This window comes from Impatiens glandulifera, chromosome 2 (genome assembly GCF_907164915.1).
Source record: "Impatiens glandulifera chromosome 2, dImpGla2.1, whole genome shotgun sequence".
Taxonomy (NCBI): domain Eukaryota; kingdom Viridiplantae; phylum Streptophyta; class Magnoliopsida; order Ericales; family Balsaminaceae; genus Impatiens; species Impatiens glandulifera.
Genome location: NC_061863.1, coordinates 54,122,458 through 54,143,469, shown reverse-complemented (window position 1 = coordinate 54,143,469; position 21,012 = coordinate 54,122,458). Strand labels below are relative to the sequence as shown.

Below are 21,012 nucleotides of genomic sequence, written 5' to 3'. Positions count from 1 at the left end.
AAAAATCTATAAGCAAATCTAAAAAAAAAACCCACAATCAAAACAAGTTCCAAAATATAAGTACAATTTTTTTTTATTATCTTTTAATATAAAAATTAATATATATATATATATATATATATATATATATATATATATAATATTTATAAAAAATAATAATTTAATAGGGTGGCTTAATCACACCTCAGCTGTATCGTCTCTAAGCAAGGATGTGGGGTTGTAGGTTGATTTTGTTCGATCATTCCGTGCAAGCTGAAGTTGTTCATTTATTGTTATGTGTCTTCCCTCTTCTCTATACATCTAATAAGCATAAATTTAGCAGTAAAGAAAAGAAACATTGATCAATGAAATTCAAAATCAACATTTATTTTATCCAATCTTCATAATCATGATATTGATATAAATTTATTACAAATTATATACTTAAATTTGAAATATGAATAATGAGTTACATACGAGTCTCAAGGTTACATTACTATATATATTCTTATAATCTTAGAAACTAATTTACTTTCATGCAATATTTTTCTTAGATAACACTATTCAAATAATAATTAGGGATGAGAGTATTAATATATACATATATTATAATTAAAATTCCGAACTTCTTAACGGTTAGTTTTTGTTATGGTTGTTTGTTGATAAATATTTTGACTTATGTTTTTCATTAATATTTTTCAAATAATTATTCAAGTTTGTTTGGAGTGTATTTCCTATTTAATGACATTTTGTCGGCACTCATATTTTTGTATTTAGACTTAAACGACTCATTTTTAACTTATTGCAATAATTTTGTTTTTAAATATTATAAATAAAATTCCCAATTTAAAAAAATATATATATTATTTTTTTTAAGTATTTATTATAATTATTTAATAAATAATAATTAAACTAATTAAATTAGATTCACATTTTAATCATAAATAAAATATATTTATCAATTTTTATAAGCTAAATTAGAATCTCATTAATTTTTGTAAAAGTTCAAATCAAGTTTAAGAATTGAAGAATTTATAAGTCTTGTTTATAAGTGAAAGATGTCTATTAAAACATTTATCATTATGTTTTAAAATATAATAAACATTTTATTAATAAAAAGAATAAATGATTGAAAAACATAAAATGTTTTTGAGGTAGATTTTTATACAAAAACAAGAAAAATTGCATTAACTAAAATAATGCAACAAAATTAGTAAACTATAAAGTAGCTCCAATAATAAATTTAAACAAAAATATTTGTCGTATTTAAATCTTTTTATATTTATTAAAAAATAATTTTCGTAAATACAAAAGTAATCTTCGTATTTGAATTTGGGTAATTAGAACAAAGATAATTGTTATATTAATATAATCAAACATAACAAATAAGTAAAAGTAAAACAAATAGATACACATAATCAAGATATTCCATACAAATAAAATTTTAGGTAACACCATTAATATTTATTATTTTATCATAAATGGTGAAAGCAATATTATTAAGATTTTCATTCAGGTATAATAAATAAAAATTAGGTATATATAGTAAAGAATTTTGCAATATAAAGTAAAAAATCTAAATGCATTGATTTAGTAAGTAAAATAAATAAATAATTGGCCATAAGATATTTTTCCATCTTTAATAAATTCACACAATTGACATAGACATAGAGTATGTCAATCTTCAATACTTAAATATATAAATAGACTACATTTAGTTAATTCATATACAAAATATATATCTATTTCTTGCATAATCTTTCTCACGTGTTAAATTTGTAACTAATCATGCCAAGATTAAGTAGAGGACGTCGAAAAATCACCATGACCAAAATGGAGAAGGAGAGTAACCTTCAAGTTACCTTCTCGAAGAGAAGAACTGGAGTGTTCAAGAAATGTAGTGAACTCACCACTCTTTGCGGAGTCCAGATGTTAACCATTATTTTCTCTCCGGGGAAGAAAGTATTTACTTTCGGTCACCCATCTGTAGACGAGATAATAAACCGGATTATGGGTACTAATGGTGCATCCTCTTCAACGGGGCTTTCCCGTGAGACTCAACAACTAGTGGAGTCTCAACAATTGTCCAACGTGCAAGATTTGAATAATCAAATCATGCAGGTTCAAGAGCAGTTGGAGGTTGCAAAGCAGCGCGGAAAAGTAATAGCTGAAGCCTTACAAGCTGGGCGGGAACAAAGGTGGTGGGAGAGATCTATGGAAAATATGACATATCCACAACTTGAGATGGTAAGAGGATCATTGGAGAATTTGAAGGCCCTGGTGGACCAAAAGATATCTGAAGCTTCTAATGGGCATGTTTCTATTAGCTCCATTAACATCCCTCAAAGCACTCGAGGTGTTATGGGTGGCCCTGGTCCAAGTTCAATGGGACCTCATCAAGCTATGGGTGGGAGCGGCAACTTTGGCGGTGGATATTATTGATATCATTCTCTGTTGGTTGTGCTAAAGTAGGCCATATTATCATAGTTATGTGTCTCATCTTTGTTTCATTATGGGTTGGTGTGTCAAATTAGGTTATGTCTCATGTTATTTTATTTTGGATGGGCTGTGTCAATAGCATAATAGTTTCATCTTTCATGTTTGTTTAAGATTTAGAATTATTGGCATCTTTTATTTATGTTGGTAAGTTTCTATTTGTTTTGTATTCCTAAAAATGTTTTGAATGATATAATATGAATATTTCATATATTTTATTTTAAAGTACATAATTTTTAATTATTTATGAAAAAATAATTACATAAAATATAGTAATATTATAAATGTATGTGATCTCCAAATTTCTCTTAGAAAGAATAAACAAATATATAGTAGTTCTTGATTATAAATTTATTAAAAGAATATTTATATAATCTGAATATTGTTATGCAAATATAAAAATGAATATAGCAAGGAGAATTATTACATATATCATTATTGTACACTAGCTACTATCTAAGAAGAGATAATAAAAATATATTAAATAATTATGTTGTAATAAACCAAAGGATAAAATTAATTGATGGAATAAGATAATATACATTAAAATTTTAATCACTTATTATAATTATTTTATAAATAATAATTAAACTAATTAAATTAAATTTACATTTAACCATAAATAAAATATATTTATTAATTTTTATACTGTATGTAAATGTTCTAATCAAGTACAAGAAATGAAGAATTGATTGAAGGCTTAGATTAATTATGAGTGATAGATGACTCATTAATATTTATCATTATTTTTTAAAATAAAATAAACATTTTATTAATAAAAGTATAAATTATATATGTGAAAAATATAAAATGTTTTTTATAGGTACATTTCTATACATAAACAAGGAAATGTATAAACTAAAATAATGCTACAAAATTAGTAAACTATAACCTAGCTCCCAATAATAAATTTATACAAAAATATTTGTCGTATTTTAATCTTGTTGTATTTATTTAAAAATATTTGTCGTATTTGAATTTTGTCGTATTTATACAAAAATATTTATAATATTTGAATTTTGTTGTTAACTTAAAAAATAGTTTGAACAAAAAATAATTGTTATATTATTATAATCGAACTTAACAACTGAGTAAAAGTAAAACAAATAGCGATATGCATACTTGGGTTGTATGTCCATATAATTAAATATTTTATATAACATCAATAATAGTTATGTTTTAACATAAATAGTTAAATTAATATTATTAAGATTTTCATTAATGTATAATAAATCAAAAAAGTTATATAAAGCAAAATAATATAATTCATGCATTGATGAAGTAATTAAAAATAAATAAATAGTCGGTCATGATATTTTTCCCATCTTTGATGAAAAATATCTAACCAAAATATTACAGAGGATGTAAATCTTCAAAACTTAAATATATAAATAGACTCCCTTAAGTTAAGCATATACAAATTGTACATCTTTTTTTTTCATATACATCTCTTTATTTTTTTGACTTCCTTTGTTATTTTTTCTTTATTTTGCTAGATATAGACATGCAAATGATTATTATTGTCAATGTTGTATTAATTCTTTAAAAAATATTATTATATCTTTATTTATATGATTTATTCAAAATAATTTATAAATTTGAGTTCAAGGGAGCTCAAACTTAATGGGTTGAAATGCAAATTAATTTTTAATTTATTTATGGTTGTCACATCTAATTTTATATTAACTTAGACCTTCTTTGATGCAAGGTTATTTAATTTGTAAAAGAATTGAAATTAAAATAATATTTAATTAAAAAAAGACAATTATTTAAAATTATTGAATTAAAAAACTAATAATTTAATTATATCTAAGAATGACAATTTGAAACCGTCCCACAAAAATCGAATCGAATTGTCCCGTTTGGAACGATTTTCCCCCGAAATCGAATGGGGATGAGACGGGGATGGTATTTATGTCCCTGCCCCGATCTCACCCCGATTCTGCTCCGAACGCTATAAACACAATTAAATATATAAAATCACCAATATATTTATTTATTCATTATATTTGGTAAGAGTTTTAAATTTATTTATTTATAATAATATAAAATTTTAATATATTATAATATATATTATATTAAAAAATACGTTTATATATTTTTTTTAAATAATTTATTAGTGGTGCCCCGCGGGGATTCCCCGAAACCGAATGAAACCGAACGTGGCGGGGATGGTATTAAAAAAATCCCCAAAATAAAAACGAAGCGGGGATGGTAAATGCATTCCTCGCTCCGAACCGCTCCATTGTCATCCTTAATTGTATCTAATATTTTATAAAATATATAATTAGGATAATTTGATATTTTATTAATAATGTTATTGATAAAAATAATATTATTTGAAAGAAAAAATTTCAAATAACCTTACATAAGGGATTAGTTCAACTAAGTTAAAATTATAATATAATATAAATTTGAAATGAAATTCTTAAATGAATTGATGTTTTATAATCACAATTTTATCAAATAAATTGAATCTTTTGTAAACGAGTGCGAATACTTGTATATTTATAACTATATATCTTCCCTACATTTATTTTAACTTGTACATCTCTTTTGCAGGAAATTGAAATACATAATTTTAAATGCCATTGTTTGTAAAAATATTTATGGCAGTGAATGCATATATTTGGAGTTTGTAGCATAATTTGACTTTAAAAACATTTATTAGAAAATTTTAATTATACAATGATCCTTGAAAAAAAAAGTATAACCCGAACAAGTTTAATTTTATGATGATCTTGAAAAAATATATAGTTCCAAATGAGAATAAGTTGGTGGACTTAAGTCCAAATTTTAGTTCATAGCGTCTTTTAAATCCAAATGATAAATGAGTTATGTCAAAATTTTATAAGTAAAAATAAAGAGTTCAATATCATGTATTTTAAAGTAAAAAAATGAATCTGTACTTGAATAGAGAATTTTGCTTTAATTGTTGTTTCTTTAAGTAGTCTCTAATCAACACTACCCATAGCTTCAATTTCATCCATGGACATCAATAACCTAACAAAATTCTCATTGCCTTCTCCTAGTACACATTGAACATATGTTCTCTAGGAAGTTTCGTAATTCTTTGCAATATTTTTGTGAAATTATCGTTACGATCTTTAATCCTGATTTTCTTAACCCAATCATATCCACCATCAAGGGTGTGGTTCCAAACTTTGCCAAGATTTCCATTTTTAGCTCTTGCCTATAAATGTTCATATCATAATCTTTCGATTGCGAGAAAAAGCTGTACCATTTGTGAACCTCACCATAAAAATGTACAGCAGTGATATGGACTTTTGTGTTGATTTGTGTTCGATCCAGTCGAAAAATAATTTTCGAAAATTACTATATCTGTCCTCGCAAGCTGAGGCTGATCGTTTCTGTTATGTGTCATACTTCTTCTCTATATAAACTGATTCTTTTTAAACCTATAAAACATTCAATTACAGTAAGATTCAAAGAAAAGATTTAAAATATATATATTCTGCCTAGCTTTATGTTAATATTAATTAAAGTTCAAGTTCATTAAATTTTGAAAAATAAATATATATATATATATATAAAATTTCATACTGTCATTTTCAGCATATTGAAATTCATTATGAAAAAACAGTTGAGGTCATCTTATGAAGAATAGAATATCAAGTTTTAGCTCATTTGAAAATAAGTGGACAGCTAGTCCTGTTGGAATTCAAAATTCCAGAATATGTCAATTATGTCTATACTTTTCAAAAAAAAACTTTTAAATCTATTTTGTAAATTTAAACTATTTTAACTTGACTTCAATTGATCAAATCTTAAATATTTAAACAAAGTTATATAATAAGCATAAATTTAGCACTAAAGAAAAGAAACATCAATGAAATTCAAAATCAACTTTTGTCCAATCCAATCTTCATCAGCATCGCCGTATTGATCTAAAATTTATTAGAGCTGCAAATGAGTCAAGCCGCTCGCAAGCTGTTCGGTCAAAACTCGAATTGAGTTTGACTTTGACCGAGTTCGAGTCGAGCTCGAGCCGACTCGTTTATTATTCGAGTCGAACTCGAGCTCATATAAAGTTTGCTCGATGGCTTGTCGAGTTTTTTCGAACCTCAAAATAATTAAATATTTTTTATTTATTTAATATTAAAATTTTACACAATATTTTTTTATTTCCTTCTCTCTTCAAAGCCCAATATGAAGGCCCATAATCTCTAAAATAAAACTCTAATTTCTAATATATAGTTCATTAATCATATTCTTTCGTCACTCTTCATATCTTCTTTCATTAGTTACTCTTCATCTTCTTCATCAATTACTCTTCTTCTTCAAGTTACTCTTCATCTTCTTCATCACCAATTCTTTTTCTTCTTCAGTTATTCTTCTTCTTCAATGACTCTTTATCTCTTCTTCTTTAGTGTTTTTTTTCTTCTTCTTTAGTTATTCTTCTTCTTTAATTATTATTCTTCTCTGTTACTCTTATCTCTCTTCTTTAGTTTTTATATACTTCTTATTTAGTTTTTACAATTTTTTTACTCTTCTTTTTCTTATTCTTTTTTCAATTTTCACATCTCATTATTTCACAAAATCCTATTGGTAATTAAATTTGTTTTAACTTTTTTTATAGTTACTGTTTTTGCTTTTAGATATTTTCTTCATGTATTATATTAGAAGAAATTTATGTTTATATAGATAAAGTTGAATAAATATAAAAAACAATGATTTTCAATTAATTGAGGATAGAAAAAAAAAGTGATACAAACAATATTAGAGATTTATGATAAAAAAAAATGTTAATATATTATATATATAATAAAAGTATATTATAAATAATAATGAAAGAAATAAATAAAGATTAATATATTATGTATAATAAAAATAAATATTAGGGATATAATAACTAATATGTTATATATAATATTAAAAAGATAAAAATATTAATAATAAGTATATTGTATATAATATTGAAAAAGCTAAAAAAACGTTAATAAAAGTATATAATATATATAATATTAAAAAATATAAAAAAATTAATTTATTATATATAATTTAATTTTGGTTCAAGCTTTCGAGTCGAACTCGAACTCAAATTTATAAGCTCGTTTGAGCTCGAGTTCGAGTGGAGTTAATAAATACTTAATCGAGTCGAGCTCGAGCTCCAACAAGCTTGAGCTCGGCTCGACTCATTTGCCGCACTAAAATTATTACAAATTATATAGTTACATTACTATATTATTATATCTTAAAAACTGACTTAGTTGTCTTTTTCATGCAATAAAACTTTTAGATAAGATAACACTTATATATATATATATATATTAAAATTTGAACTTCTCAACATTAGTTATTTTTATGTTTTTTTGGTTGATTAATATTTTGATTTATGATTTCATAGATGTTTTTTCAAATGTGATTAATCCAGTTATATTTTGAATGTATTTGGCGACATTTTGTGTGTAGTCATGTTTTTGTATTTAGGCTTGAACGACTCATCTATAATATATTGCATAGATTTTGTTTTACAAAAATATTTCAAATAATGATTAAACTTAACTAATTAAATTACATTCAAATTTCAACATTAAATAAAATATATTTATCAATTTTTATATGCTAAACTAAAATCTCATTAAAATCGAGTATTTTAAATATAATACTTAAATGATATATATTAATAAATAAAATTAAAATAATGATATACAAAATTATATAATAAAAATGAGGATAATAAATAAATAATTCAAGAGGTAAAACGTAATATTTATTATTATATTACTTCAAATATAAGAAATGAAGATTTTATTGAAGGCTTGTTTATAAGTGATAAATGACTAATTAAAACATTTATTATTATTTTTAAAAATAAAATAAACATTTTATTAATAAAAAAATAAATGATGTGAATTGAGAATTGATATTTTTTTTTATAAGTACACTTCTTTAAATAAATAAGAAAAATGCATAAACTAAAATAATTCTAAAAAAATAGTAAACTATAAAGTAACTCACGATGATAAATTTATACAAAATATTTGTCGTATTTGAATCAGCTTCGAAAATAGTTAGAAGAAATATAAATTTTATATTATTATAATCAAACTAATTAAGAACTAAGTAAAAGTAAACAATTTGAGTGGTATATTGCATACAAATAAATTGTTTAGGTAACACTATTAACATTTATTATTTAACATAAATGGTGGATCAAGCAATATTATTAAGATTATCATTATTTATAATAAATAAATAAAGATATATAAAGTAAAGAATTTTGCAATATAAAGTAAAAAAAAATATAATTCATGCATGGATTTAGTAATTAAAAATAAATATTAAATAGTTGGCGATATGATATTTTTCCATCATAGTATATAGAATTTGATGAAAAATATCTCACACAAATCGTATAGAACCTGTCAATCTTCGAAAATTAAATATATAAATAGATAAGCTCCATTTAATTCAAGCATATACAAATTATACATCTCTTTATTGCATAATCCATCTCACTTGTTAGAATTTATAACTAGTCATGCCAAGAATAAGTAAACGACGCCAAAGTAGCATGACCAAAATGCAGAATAAGAGTAACTTTCAGGTGACCTTGAGTTTTCAAAAAATGCAGTGAACTCAACACTTTGTGTGGAGTTCAAATGTTAGCCATGGTCTTCTCTCTGGGTAAGAAAGTATTTACTTTTTGTCACCCAACTGTAGATATATGAGATTATAAACCGTTTTATGGGTACTCATGACTCATCCTTTTCTATGGGGTTTCCCGTGAGACCCAACAACTAGTTGAGGATCAACAGTAGTTGTCCAGTGTGAAAGAAATGAATAATCAAATAATGCAAGTTCAGGAGCAGTTGGAGATCGAAAAACAACGTGGAAAGGTGATAACTCAAACCTTACAAGTTGGACGGGAACAAAGGTGGTCGGAGTGATCTATCGAGAATATGTCATATCAACAACTTGAGATGGTAAAAGGATCGTTGGAGAATTTGAAGGCCCTTGTGGGCCAAAAGATATCTAAAGTTTCTAATTAATGGTTGCCTTTACCAGCTCATTAAATGGTACGTGGTGAAGGTAGTTTCAATGGTAACATCCTCGGATCAAAGCACTCAAAGTTTTATAGGTGGCCGTGCTCCTAATTTTGGTGGTCCAAGTCCATCGGGCCCTCATCAAAATATGGGTGGGAGTCGTGGATATTATTGATATCTGTTTTAGAAGACATTATTATCATCCTTCTCTGTTGGTTGTGCCAAAGTATGCATTTAAGTATCGTAGTTTCATGTCTCATCTTTGTTTCATTATGGTTAATGTCAAATTATGTTATTTCATTTTGAATTGTTTGTGTCATAATAGGAACAATAGTTTAATCTTTCATGTTTTATTTTGCTTAAGATTTTGAATTAGTGACAGTTTTTATTTATGTTGGTGAACTTTTTTTGTTTGTATTTAGGAGCTATATTTTCAAACAAATAAAATAAAACACAGTGACTAAATTAAATGCAAGAAGGTAGTGAAACGATATTTTTAAAAATGAATAACCTCATTCATGTAAAGTAATAAATTTTGAAACTTTGTTTAATATTTCACTTGTTGTAATTTAAATATTCTTAAACTTTATTTCAAATACTTTCTTAGTTTTAATTTTGAAATAAAAAAAAAACTTATGTTTTTCTCATTAACATATAACAAGAGAGTATTTGTTATTTATTAACCCAATAAATTACTTGTTTGCACATTGTTAAGCTATGATTATTATCAGTATAAGTATCATATAAGCCGTTCAATAAAGCCACAAGTTACAATTGAGATCATCAGTAAACTACTACACTTTTGTAGTTTGTACATTAAGAGCATATATATATTATGCAAGATTAGAGTTTAAGAAGTAATAAAAATGTACATAAAATTGAAATTTTTGATCATCTTGGACCAGAAACCTGTTGTGATGAGATAAAGGAGTATGAAGCCGGGGAATTACTACTCCTAGTGCTTGTAATAGAAGCATTCAATCGTGAATACATGAAAAGTTCATCTTCATCGTTATTATTCCCTTCCATCATCGACGCCTCCGTGAATCGACGCCCATAGAACCGTAAGAAGTTCAAAGACTCCATAATCGGTTCGCCCGGAGGAATCTTTCCTTCTAACATTGCAACAACCGTAACCATGCTTGGCCTCAACGACGGTTCTTCATGAACGCAACATAAAGCCACTTTAACCATTTTCCCCACCTCTTCACCCGATACCCTTCCCTCGAGTCTCCTATCGACCAATTCCTCGTACCTTCCTTGCTCATGCATCTCCAATGCAAATAACGGGAAATAGAGAAGACCCGCAATCGATGAAGATGACGAATGAACACTATTATTATGACCGTCGCTAATCATGTTATGGCTTTGCGTTCGTCGCAAGCAGTTTTTTCGACTGCTTACCATTTCTAAAAGAACCATTCCAAAGCTGTAAACATCTGTTTTTTCGGAGATAGCTGAGTTGGTGAGCCATTCGGGAGCCAGGTAGCCACGGGTGCCTCTCATAGTAGTGAACAAACCTGACTCCTCCGGGCTAAGAAGCTTGGAAAGACCGAAATCAGATATCTTAACGAGAAAACGGTCGTGTAAGAGTATATTCTCTGGCTTGACATCGCAATGAATAATCTTGTGATCGCACCCGCAGTGTAGGTACGCGAGCCCTCTGGCTGCACCCAATGCTATGTCGACTCTTTCCTGCCATTCGAGAGCAGGTCCACTCCCGAATAGCGTGTGGTCTAATGAACCGCGGTTCATGTACTCATACACCAATAGCCTCTGTCTTCCTTGAGCGCAAAAGCCTCTCAATTTCACTAGATTCGCGTGTCGAATGTTTCCTATGACTGCGATCTCCGTGCAGAAATCCTTCTTCCCTTGAATACCCAAATTCGTAATCTTCTTCACCGCGGCTAATGTTTTATCGGGTAGGACACATTTATAAACAGAGCCGAACCCGCCAGATCCTATTTGAGTCTTGAAGTTATCCGTTGCCTTCTCGAGAACACTGTAAGTGAATCTGATCGGTAATCCAGGAATCGAGAACGCCTCTAGATCGTCGTCGGATTCTGAAGGAGGAGAATTGGGTTGACTTCCAAATTTTAACCCATCTCCATTTTTACCCATTTCAGATCTTCTCCACCAAAGAAAACACACAGCAGCCAAAAGCAAGAGCAGAGAGAAAGGTAAAAGAACAGCAAGAACGACGGGAATTTCCCGTCGTCGATTTTCGTCGACGGTTGAAGGATTAAAGGAAGTTTTAATGAACCCTAAGCTATTCCCATGACTTGAAATAACAGAACCCATTTGGTTTTCAATAACGAAACACGATCCAGACGAGTTCACGTAGAAAATTCCAAAGCAAACGCAGTCGTGGGTGCAGATATCCTGGCAGGAAGTTACTGAAACGCCCGTCTTCACAGGCGGAGTGAAATCAATGGAGAAGTAATCGATGCCATAGCCGAGACTTACATACGACAAATCCGAAGAATTTGTCGAATTGCAAGAAGAAGAAGAAGGGAACGAAAACGAAGGATCGGTTGGCGAGCAAGCGCCGGAATTCTTGACGTGGAGGTTAGGTGGGCAAGAACATTGATGAGAATTGGACGAGGAAGAACACAAACCAAGCATTCCACAAATGAAAGGAATTCGGCATTGATCAAATGGAGCTGAAAAATCATTCTTCCATTGTTTACCAGAAAAGGTACTAATAATGAATTGACCCGAAAGATCCAACTTAGCTATTCTAAATTCAGAAGGAGAAAGATTCACCTGAATCACGACCGAGGATCCGTTACGACCAACGAGATACAAACCGGTTTGGTTAATCGTCATGTACTCAACCGCATACGTGGTCTCAATAAACGATCTCGTGTCCATGGATAGTTTCCAATAAGTATTATTGTTCTTCCATTGCAATAATAAATCAGATGAACTAAGTGTAAGATTATAATCTCCAGTTGAGAAATCAACATTCGATTTATAACTCGAAAGCCACGTTCCAAACGCGAGTTTCTGTCCGATCACAATCGTATCAGTAGGATTAGAAAAGCTATCCCAAAGCGTGCGATTGAATTGATCAAGCAAGACAAGATTCCCTTCATCAGTTAACTTCATGGCCAATACTGGTAAAGGTAATGATGGAGTTGACCATTTTAACTGCCCGTCTGCATCGTTTATGTTGATGCCGTCTGCGGTCAGGCTCATCTTTCCTGAACTTGTAACGGCAGCGTCGCGATTAGCTGACCAGATGATGGTGTTGGAAGCAGAGTGAATGATGCAGAGATAGAAATTGGTTTGTTGATTGGCTGGATTGAATATGGCAGCCTCAAATGTTCCATTTTTGGAGAATAAGAAAGTGCCCGAGTTATCGATGAAATGGAAATTTGATGCTGTGAAGTTTGGGTATATGAATTCCCTTAAAGCAGAACCAAGAATCATTGGAGAAGAAGATATGATCAAGAGGAACAAACAAGGTAAATTACCCATTTGGATCATGAATGAATGAAAGGTATGAATGATATTGAAACTTGGATGATTGATTCTACCTACTTTGATCTGAATAAAAGAATTTATTTAGGTCAACTTACATATGATGATTCAATTTGATAAATATATTCATGTGAAGGTTACATCTAAGGAAATTAATATTATTAAATAGAAAGTGATTGAAACATGACTATGTCATTCTCATGTATTATATTATTTCTTTGATTCGTCGACAGTTAAATTACATAAGCAAAATCAACATCAATGTTTTAGTCAAATGTCTTCCTTCATTAATTAACAGATGAAACTGAGATTAAGCTATTAATAAACTAAAGTAGACTATATAAAATTAAATAGAATTGATGTTAGAAGAATATAAAATAATGAAGATTGTCTTCACAAATTGAAACAAAAATGAAAGAAATGAAGATGAATAGATTACCTACCATTGCTGTGTTTTCCAAAGAGAGGGAAATGATAATCCCTGGTTTTTATATATTTGTTATGCATTATATTATTATATTGTGTATATTTAATTAGAATATAGTAGAAGCAAAATAATATACTTTGTTCCCAATTTAAATGTTCTTTTTATATTAAAAAAAAAATCAGGACAATGTTTATAAATAATCTAAAAAAGATTGGCTTAGTTTAGCCAAAGAACCAAAGAGTTTTTGTCCAATTTTTGGGGATTTGAGCCATTAATATTATTTAACTTTGCATTTTCCTTGTTGAGAAAATTTTATTTTACTTTTTAAATTTTTAAAAATGCTTAAATTACTTTTATAGTTATTTTTAATCAACTTTATTAATAATATTTTTTTTAAATGAGATCTTTTTTTATTAAATTCATAACACCGTACAAATTACTTTCATGAAAAAAAAATCGAACGATTACAAGTGTTTCTGAGATGTAACTAAGCCAAGTTTATACAAAAAAAAATAATATTAAAAGAGAATAAAGTCTTCAAAAATAACTAAATATAATGTACTAATAAATAAAGTCTCCCAAAAATAACTACATCAGAAAATCAGAAATAACATATTTAAAAAAAAAGTAAGAGGTCAAAACTCAATTGAGGCCGGCAATTGGGCTAAGGAAGTCCAAGAAGTTTTAACACTAAAAATATTAATTTTTAACTAAAGTTTTTTTTTAATTACTAAGAGAGAATTATTATTATATTGTACAATTAATCTATAGCAACTTAGTGGTGTGGGAATTATAAATGAGGATTTTTTTTTTTCTATGGCCGTTTACAGTTCTTTTATCATTTGGGTTTATTTTATATGGGTTGTTTGTAAAAGTAAATTATTTGGGTTTTTATATTTAAATTTTATAAAAATAAAGGAATAATATTTTAGTATCTTAGTTGATAAAATGGTTAGAATTATAGTAATATGATAGAATGAGAATTTATATAAAAAAAAATGTATAAAATCCATCAAATCTCATAAAAATGAAAAATCCACATCAAACGAGCTCTTAGAAGCAAATGACATGGGTCTACAATGCTAGACTAAAAAAAGTAATTTGGTCAGCAATTGCAGATTATGTTAGTTGGTTATTTAGTTATTTAAATAACCTTATAATATAATTGGAGCTATAAAAGTTATTAAAATATTGATGGTTATTGAGTGAAACTTTTTAAAAGTATTAATATATAATAAAATAAAATTTAATTTAATAATAAATTAAAAAAAACGATTAGAGCATACAAGAACTCAAATAAATATATATAATTTGTAAAACCAAGAATTCGATAGACCACTATTCACATGTACTGTTCAACTTACATTCACGATGGCTACTATCAAATTTTGCATCAGTGCTCATTCTTAGATGTTAATTTGAAACCCCGTCAAAACCGAATTGAATTGTTTTGTTTAGGACGGTTTTTCTCCGAAATTGAACGAAAATAGAGTAGGATGGTATTTATGTCTCCCATCCTAATCCGTCCCGATCTCACCCCAATTCTGTCCCGAACATTATAAACATAATTAAATATATTAAATTAACAATATATTTATTTATTTATTCTATTTTATAAGAGTAATAAATTTATTTATTTATAATAATATAAATTTTTAATATATAATTATAATATATATAATATTAAAAAATCCATTTATAGAATTTTATTGTATAATTTTTATTTTTTATTATAAATATTTTATTAACGGTGCTTCGCAAGGGTTCTCCGAAATCGAACGGGGCGGGGATGATATTAAAAGAATCCCCGAAATAAAAATGGGGAGGGAATGATAAATACATTTCCCGCCCCGAACCGCCCTATTGTCATTCCTAAGTCATACTCATAACAGTTTAAATAATTTTTTTAATTTTTTTTAATTAAGAAGAACTAATACGATACCTTACCGTCATAACTTTCGCTTTAACTTAAAGTGTTTTCAAATGAAATCGAATTCGTTACATTTTAGTATCTTAAATCGATTCTTAACAAAATCGAATTACAGCTAAATTAAGGTTACTTTTATTAACTTATAATTGCAAATAAGTAAATTATGTAATTTAATTGTTATCAAGTGCTTTCCCTTTTTAGACACCAATGCCCTTTTAAACACCACAAGAGGTACACCGTTATCTTTATGTCATTTCTTAATTGTTTTCAGGATGATTTTGTTGATCCTCAACAAAAATCTAAATTATTTTTTTATAAGTGAGTATTTTTAGAAATTTAAATAGCGACATCATATACATACATTGTTTTAAGTTATTTAAATAACTCATTTACAAATTATTTAAATAATTTTGTTTGATAAAGGTTCTGAAAAATTTGGTTATGGGTGAAAATATTTAAAATCTTGTATTAATATTTAATGAAAAATATTTATTTAAAAATTAAATATTTTAATTAATAAATTAATTTATTTGATTGATGAAGAGATAAATAAAATGATATATTATAGTTTAAATATTGTTCAAAAGGCCCGTACTAATGAGACCACCACTCTCACCAAGGCCACATAAAAAAATAAACCCTAGCTTAGTTCTTCTTTAATCTTTGGTTTATCTTGATTTTTCTCAAAATATCATGTTTGATAATTGAAAAGAAAGAACAGTTTTTTAGTGTTTATTAACAAAAATGTCTTTAATTTTCTCTCACTTTAAACTATAATTTTAAAATAATTTTGATATTTTAATAGATTAGAAAAGAGTGACTAGATCAATGAAGATGAAGTGATAGTTAAATTTTGAGTAAAAAACTTTAAAAAAACAATAAATCTAAAGATTAAACAAAACCTTATAGTTACTAAACTTATAAAATGGATAACTGACCAATTAAATTAAGTTAAGTTAATTTTATTAAAATTTATTTATTTTTATATCATTTTAAAAAGTATTTAAAAAATAAAAGAAATAACAGATACATAAAACATCCCATATCCCATGAATATTATCCAACATTCGGACATGTCTTCTCTTCCAAATGGTTTATTGTGCTTTCATTTTGTCATTTTATAGGTTAGGATCGGGATCGCCGAAAGAGACTAGGGTCTCGCTAGGACGAACGCTTACACAACACGCCGATTGATATTAACTCGGTTAGAAATTAATATCGGTCTCTATACTTCACAAACCGTCACAAACTCTTGAACCGAGTTCAAGTGCGGAGCTGTTTATTTCGATTTGAAGCAACGAATAATCGGTTTGGAAGATACAGAAAAAAAGAACACAAGACACAAAGGATTTTATGGATGTTCGGAGCAAACTCTCATACGTCACCCCTTCTTCTCGACCTCGAGAAGGATACTCTTCTCAACCTTGAGAAGAGTATTCACTAGAAGATTTGGTTAAATACAACACTTGTACACAACCCAGTCGAACAGTCAGGACTTAGTTACTGCCTGCTTTCAAACTCCTAGAACACACACCACTTGTTGATAGACACTCTATCAACTTACAAAAGAACTCACAATATGAAAAGTGATACACTGATTTTCGGTATAAAAACACTCTCACACACAAAAGATCTGCTTAAACAAAGACTTGAATATGTTTGTAGAGAGAGAGTATTTAATTTACACAACACGCCGGTTGATATTAACTCGGTTAGAAGTTAATATCGATCTCTATACTTCGCAAACCGTCACAAACTCTTGAACCGAGTTCAAGTGCGGAACTATTTGTTTCGATTTGAAATAACGAATAATCAGTTTGGAAGATACAGAAAGAAAAGAACACAAGACACAAATGATTTTATGGATGTTCGGAGCAAACTCTCCTACGTCACCCCTTCTTCTTGACCTCGAGAAGGATACTCTTCTCAATCTTGAGAAGAGTATTCACTAGAAGATTTGGTTAAATACAACACACTTGTACACAACCCAGTCGAACAGTCAAGACTTAGTTGCTGCATGCTTTCAAACTCCTAGCACACACACCACTTGTTGATAGACACTCTATCAACTTACAAAAGAACTCATAATATGGAAAGTGATACACTAATTTTCGGTATAAAGACACTCTCACACACAAAAGATATGCTTAAACAAAGACTTGAATATGTTTGTAGAGAGAGTATTTAATTTGCAAGAGAGCTCTGATCTTCAAAGTTCTGCTTCTGCTTCTCTTGTTGAACACAATTATGAAATAAATTGTTCTCTGTCTTCTTAAGTATACAAGATGCAACGGTAACATTTCACCTTCAACGGATATAATTCATTAATTGTACATCCTTGCTTGAATCTGATTGGTTGAGGATCAGGGAAGTACAGCAGGTGCCTTGGAAGATCAGCAGGGCATTTAATGAGATTAATACTTCCCAATGAGCAGATCAGCCAACAGGTTTGTATTCTAATGATTTGAAAATCTGTATTAAGTTGATAGACATCTACTCCCGAGGTTCTTCATCAGACTTATACAAATTGGGCAACAAATCAGTCTGAGAATATAAGGGTTGCCTTGCAAGACTTCTTATAATGGAAGCTTAATTTGAAGCTGTTAGATGCTCTATTTAATTAAACCAAAGCTCATTTAATTCTGAAGGCTTTTCAAACCGGAGCTCATTTAATATGGAATGCACTCCTCATTTAATACTGAAGTATTAAATACCGATCTCATTAAATATCGGATGACCGATCTCCACTAACATTAAATACCGGACGCACAACCTTTATATAACCGGAACATTAAATTTCGGACGCACTTCTGAAAACCGACCGGTAGACCGATCGGTAAACCGATGTCACCTACGTGGAAATTTCGGTAAACCAATGTCACATGCGTGGAAATTCCGACATTTTCTCAGCTTCCCTGAAATAATAAAACTCCAATTATTATTTGCAGCTGGTGAGATTCAATCCTCGGTCACCTGTGTGACATGTAGGAGTGTTTACTTGGGGCTGACTCCAACTTGCACCTCAGATTTAACTTTCTATGCTTCTCTTTTTTTTCAATAAAATTTCCACGATTATTAGAAGATGGAGATTCGTCATGCTCTCTCAATGTACACGCTTGCAAAGTGAGCCACTAAATGTTTTCAATAGTTGCTGTAAGCCGTAATCTGTTCTTTTGTTTTTCATCTGAAGACCGTGCATTTAGTACTTTGTCAATATGATATTCATTAGATTATCAAGATATTCAACTGCCTTATTATGTGGTGAAGTATTATATCCTATATGCATAACAAAAGAGCATATATCCCCATCATTAATTCGTTTTCAATATTTGAATCCATTTATTATAAATGTAGATTTTTGGGGTTGCTTATGTTCAAACAAGAAACATGGGAAACAAAAAGCAACATCTTTCAAAGGAGAGTATTCTAACCAAGTAAATTTCTTAAATCAATGACTTTGGAACCGTCGATTTTGATTTCCAAATTTGGTCGGCGGGTACTCATCCTTAATAGGTTGATATGCCTTCATCTTGATATAAGCTCGTCAAATTTCATCCCTTTGATTAAAAGGATATTTTCATATCGGAATACGTAATGCTGGATCAGGTTCAAGAGAACTTACATCAACATCAATTCTAGGAGATTTGTTAGGTTCTTGAACAGGGATATTTGAGATATCGATAGTTGATTGATTACCCCCTTGATTTGGACATGACTAATCTTTTGGTTTAAAAAATGAGTTAATAGTTTTTCTTTTAGCTTCCATAGTTGATAGTTCCATTATAACCCTAACAAAATTTGAATAAAACACACATAATATAATGATTATTTTGTTGTTCTTTTTTAGGACTATTAATGGATTTCAGACATAGTCACACACTCAAATAATGAAGAACAATTAAATTCCATACACAAACCAGAGAGTTAACAAACAATAGGAAAATTCCATATACAAAATTTGTTGCATGAGAAGTTGGACACATCAAATGAAATTATTCTAAGAACAATATAAACTTAGTTAAATATCTGTCAATTGATGTATATGCAGTCATTGAGATGTAATAAATTTTTTTGTCTTACTTAAAGTTGGGCAATAGTTTGGATCAACGCGAACCGACATGATCTAACATGATATTAGTACGGAACAACACGATACGATATTATCTCACGTGAGTCGTATTTGGACACGACACAAGTATGAGACGACACGATTATGCGTATATACGATCGTAACACGGTCACAAGTCAACACAGATACAACACGAGTATAGACACGAGCACGAGTATACACACAAACGACATAAACACAATTAGTCACATGACATAAACTACTCAAGTTTACATTAACATTTTCTCTCAATCTATTTAGATTCTTATTCAATTAATAAATTATTTAATTTTATAAATATAATATATATATATATATATATATAAAAGTAAAATTGAACCTATTAAATTAAAATATTAAAATAAATTTAAATTTAAATAATATAAATTAAATTAAAATATAATAAAAATAAATAAATTATATAATTAGAAATGCCAATAAAAAGAATCCACATATATATATATATATATATATATATATATATATATATATATATATATATATATATATATATATATATATATATATATATATATATATATGAAAAATGATAAATTCAACCAAAAAATTATCAAAACTAGTAAAAGTAAATTCACGAATCAAATGGCATGACAGATGGGTAGGAGAGAGAAAATTTTCAAAATATCCCGAAACGATCATTTTGGATCCTGTAACGGCCATTTTGGGACCAAAAAAATATGAGCGTTTTCAGGACCCAAAATGGCCGTTTCGGGACCCGAAATGAGTACTTTTGGATATGGATGGCAATGGGTACCCGTATATCCGATACCCATGGGTACCCGATACCCATGGGTACCCGATGATCGAGTTTAGGGTCGGAGATGGGGAGTATTGGAAACCCAAACTCGATACTTGATACCCGAATATATTAATATATATATATATTATATATTGATAAAATTTAAATGTCTTTTCAAATTCCAAATATTAAGTCATAGCCATGATTAAATAAATATATTAATTATTTTATAGTTACTCACACCACACATCACTCTTAACATCATTAATTAATTTGTAAGCATGTATCTCGTGTATTTGCACGAGTAATATTATAAAAACCGTGAAAAAATATTACGGAAAAAATATTTATGGCGGGTCAACCCATAATTCGACTCAAGTATCCATTTACTCTCACATATATATCCAACACTAGTAGAAAAAGGGGTATTAGTAAGGGCTAAAACCGTTACTGAAAGCATCGAACGCCGTTACTGAAACTTATTTGTAACGGCAAATAAAACCGTTACCAATCGTTACTAAAAATTACGTTACAGAAACTTCACAGGTATCAGTAACGGCGTTCGAAAACCGTTACTGATAGTCATGGAATAACAGTAACGGTTCTAGCCGTCTAAAAACCGTCACAGAAACAACACAAGCATCTGTAACGGTTTTCGAAAACCGTTACAGATAGTAATGGAACAACAGTAACGGTTTTAGCCAGCTAAAAACCGTTACTGAAAGATTGTAGTATCTGTAACGGTTTTCGAAAACCGTTACAGATGCTTGTGTTGTTTCTGTGACGGTTTTTTATTTGTTAAACCGTTACAGTTAG

At 28.8% G+C, this 21,012-nt stretch overlaps 2 protein-coding genes across 2 annotated transcripts; one reads left to right on the top strand and one right to left on the bottom strand.

Moving 5' to 3' along the window:
* The first annotated feature begins 1,812 nt into the window (after positions 1 to 1,812).
* LOC124924957 (agamous-like MADS-box protein AGL62) lies at positions 1,813 to 2,421 on the top strand. Its single transcript, XM_047464937.1, has one exon. The coding sequence runs from the start codon at positions 1,813 to 1,815 to the stop codon at positions 2,419 to 2,421; it is 609 nt and encodes a 202-aa protein (XP_047320893.1).
* Positions 2,422 to 10,376: 7,955 nt separating this feature from the next.
* LOC124927817 (G-type lectin S-receptor-like serine/threonine-protein kinase At5g35370) lies at positions 10,377 to 12,946 on the bottom strand. Its single transcript, XM_047468299.1, has one exon. It carries the CDS (start codon positions 12,918 to 12,920, stop codon positions 10,377 to 10,379), a length of 2,544 nt encoding a protein of 847 aa, XP_047324255.1. The 5' UTR covers positions 12,921 to 12,946.
* Positions 12,947 to 21,012: the final 8,066 nt, after the last annotated feature.

Excerpts from the sequence above, each read along its gene's own strand:
- LOC124924957 (XM_047464937.1), top strand. The coding sequence starts at position 1,813 with ATGGAGAAGGAGAGTAACCTTCAAGTTACCTTCTCGAAGAGAAGAACT.
- LOC124927817 (XM_047468299.1), bottom strand. The coding sequence starts at position 12,920 with ATGATTCTTGGTTCTGCTTTAAGGGAATTCATATACCCAAACTTCACA.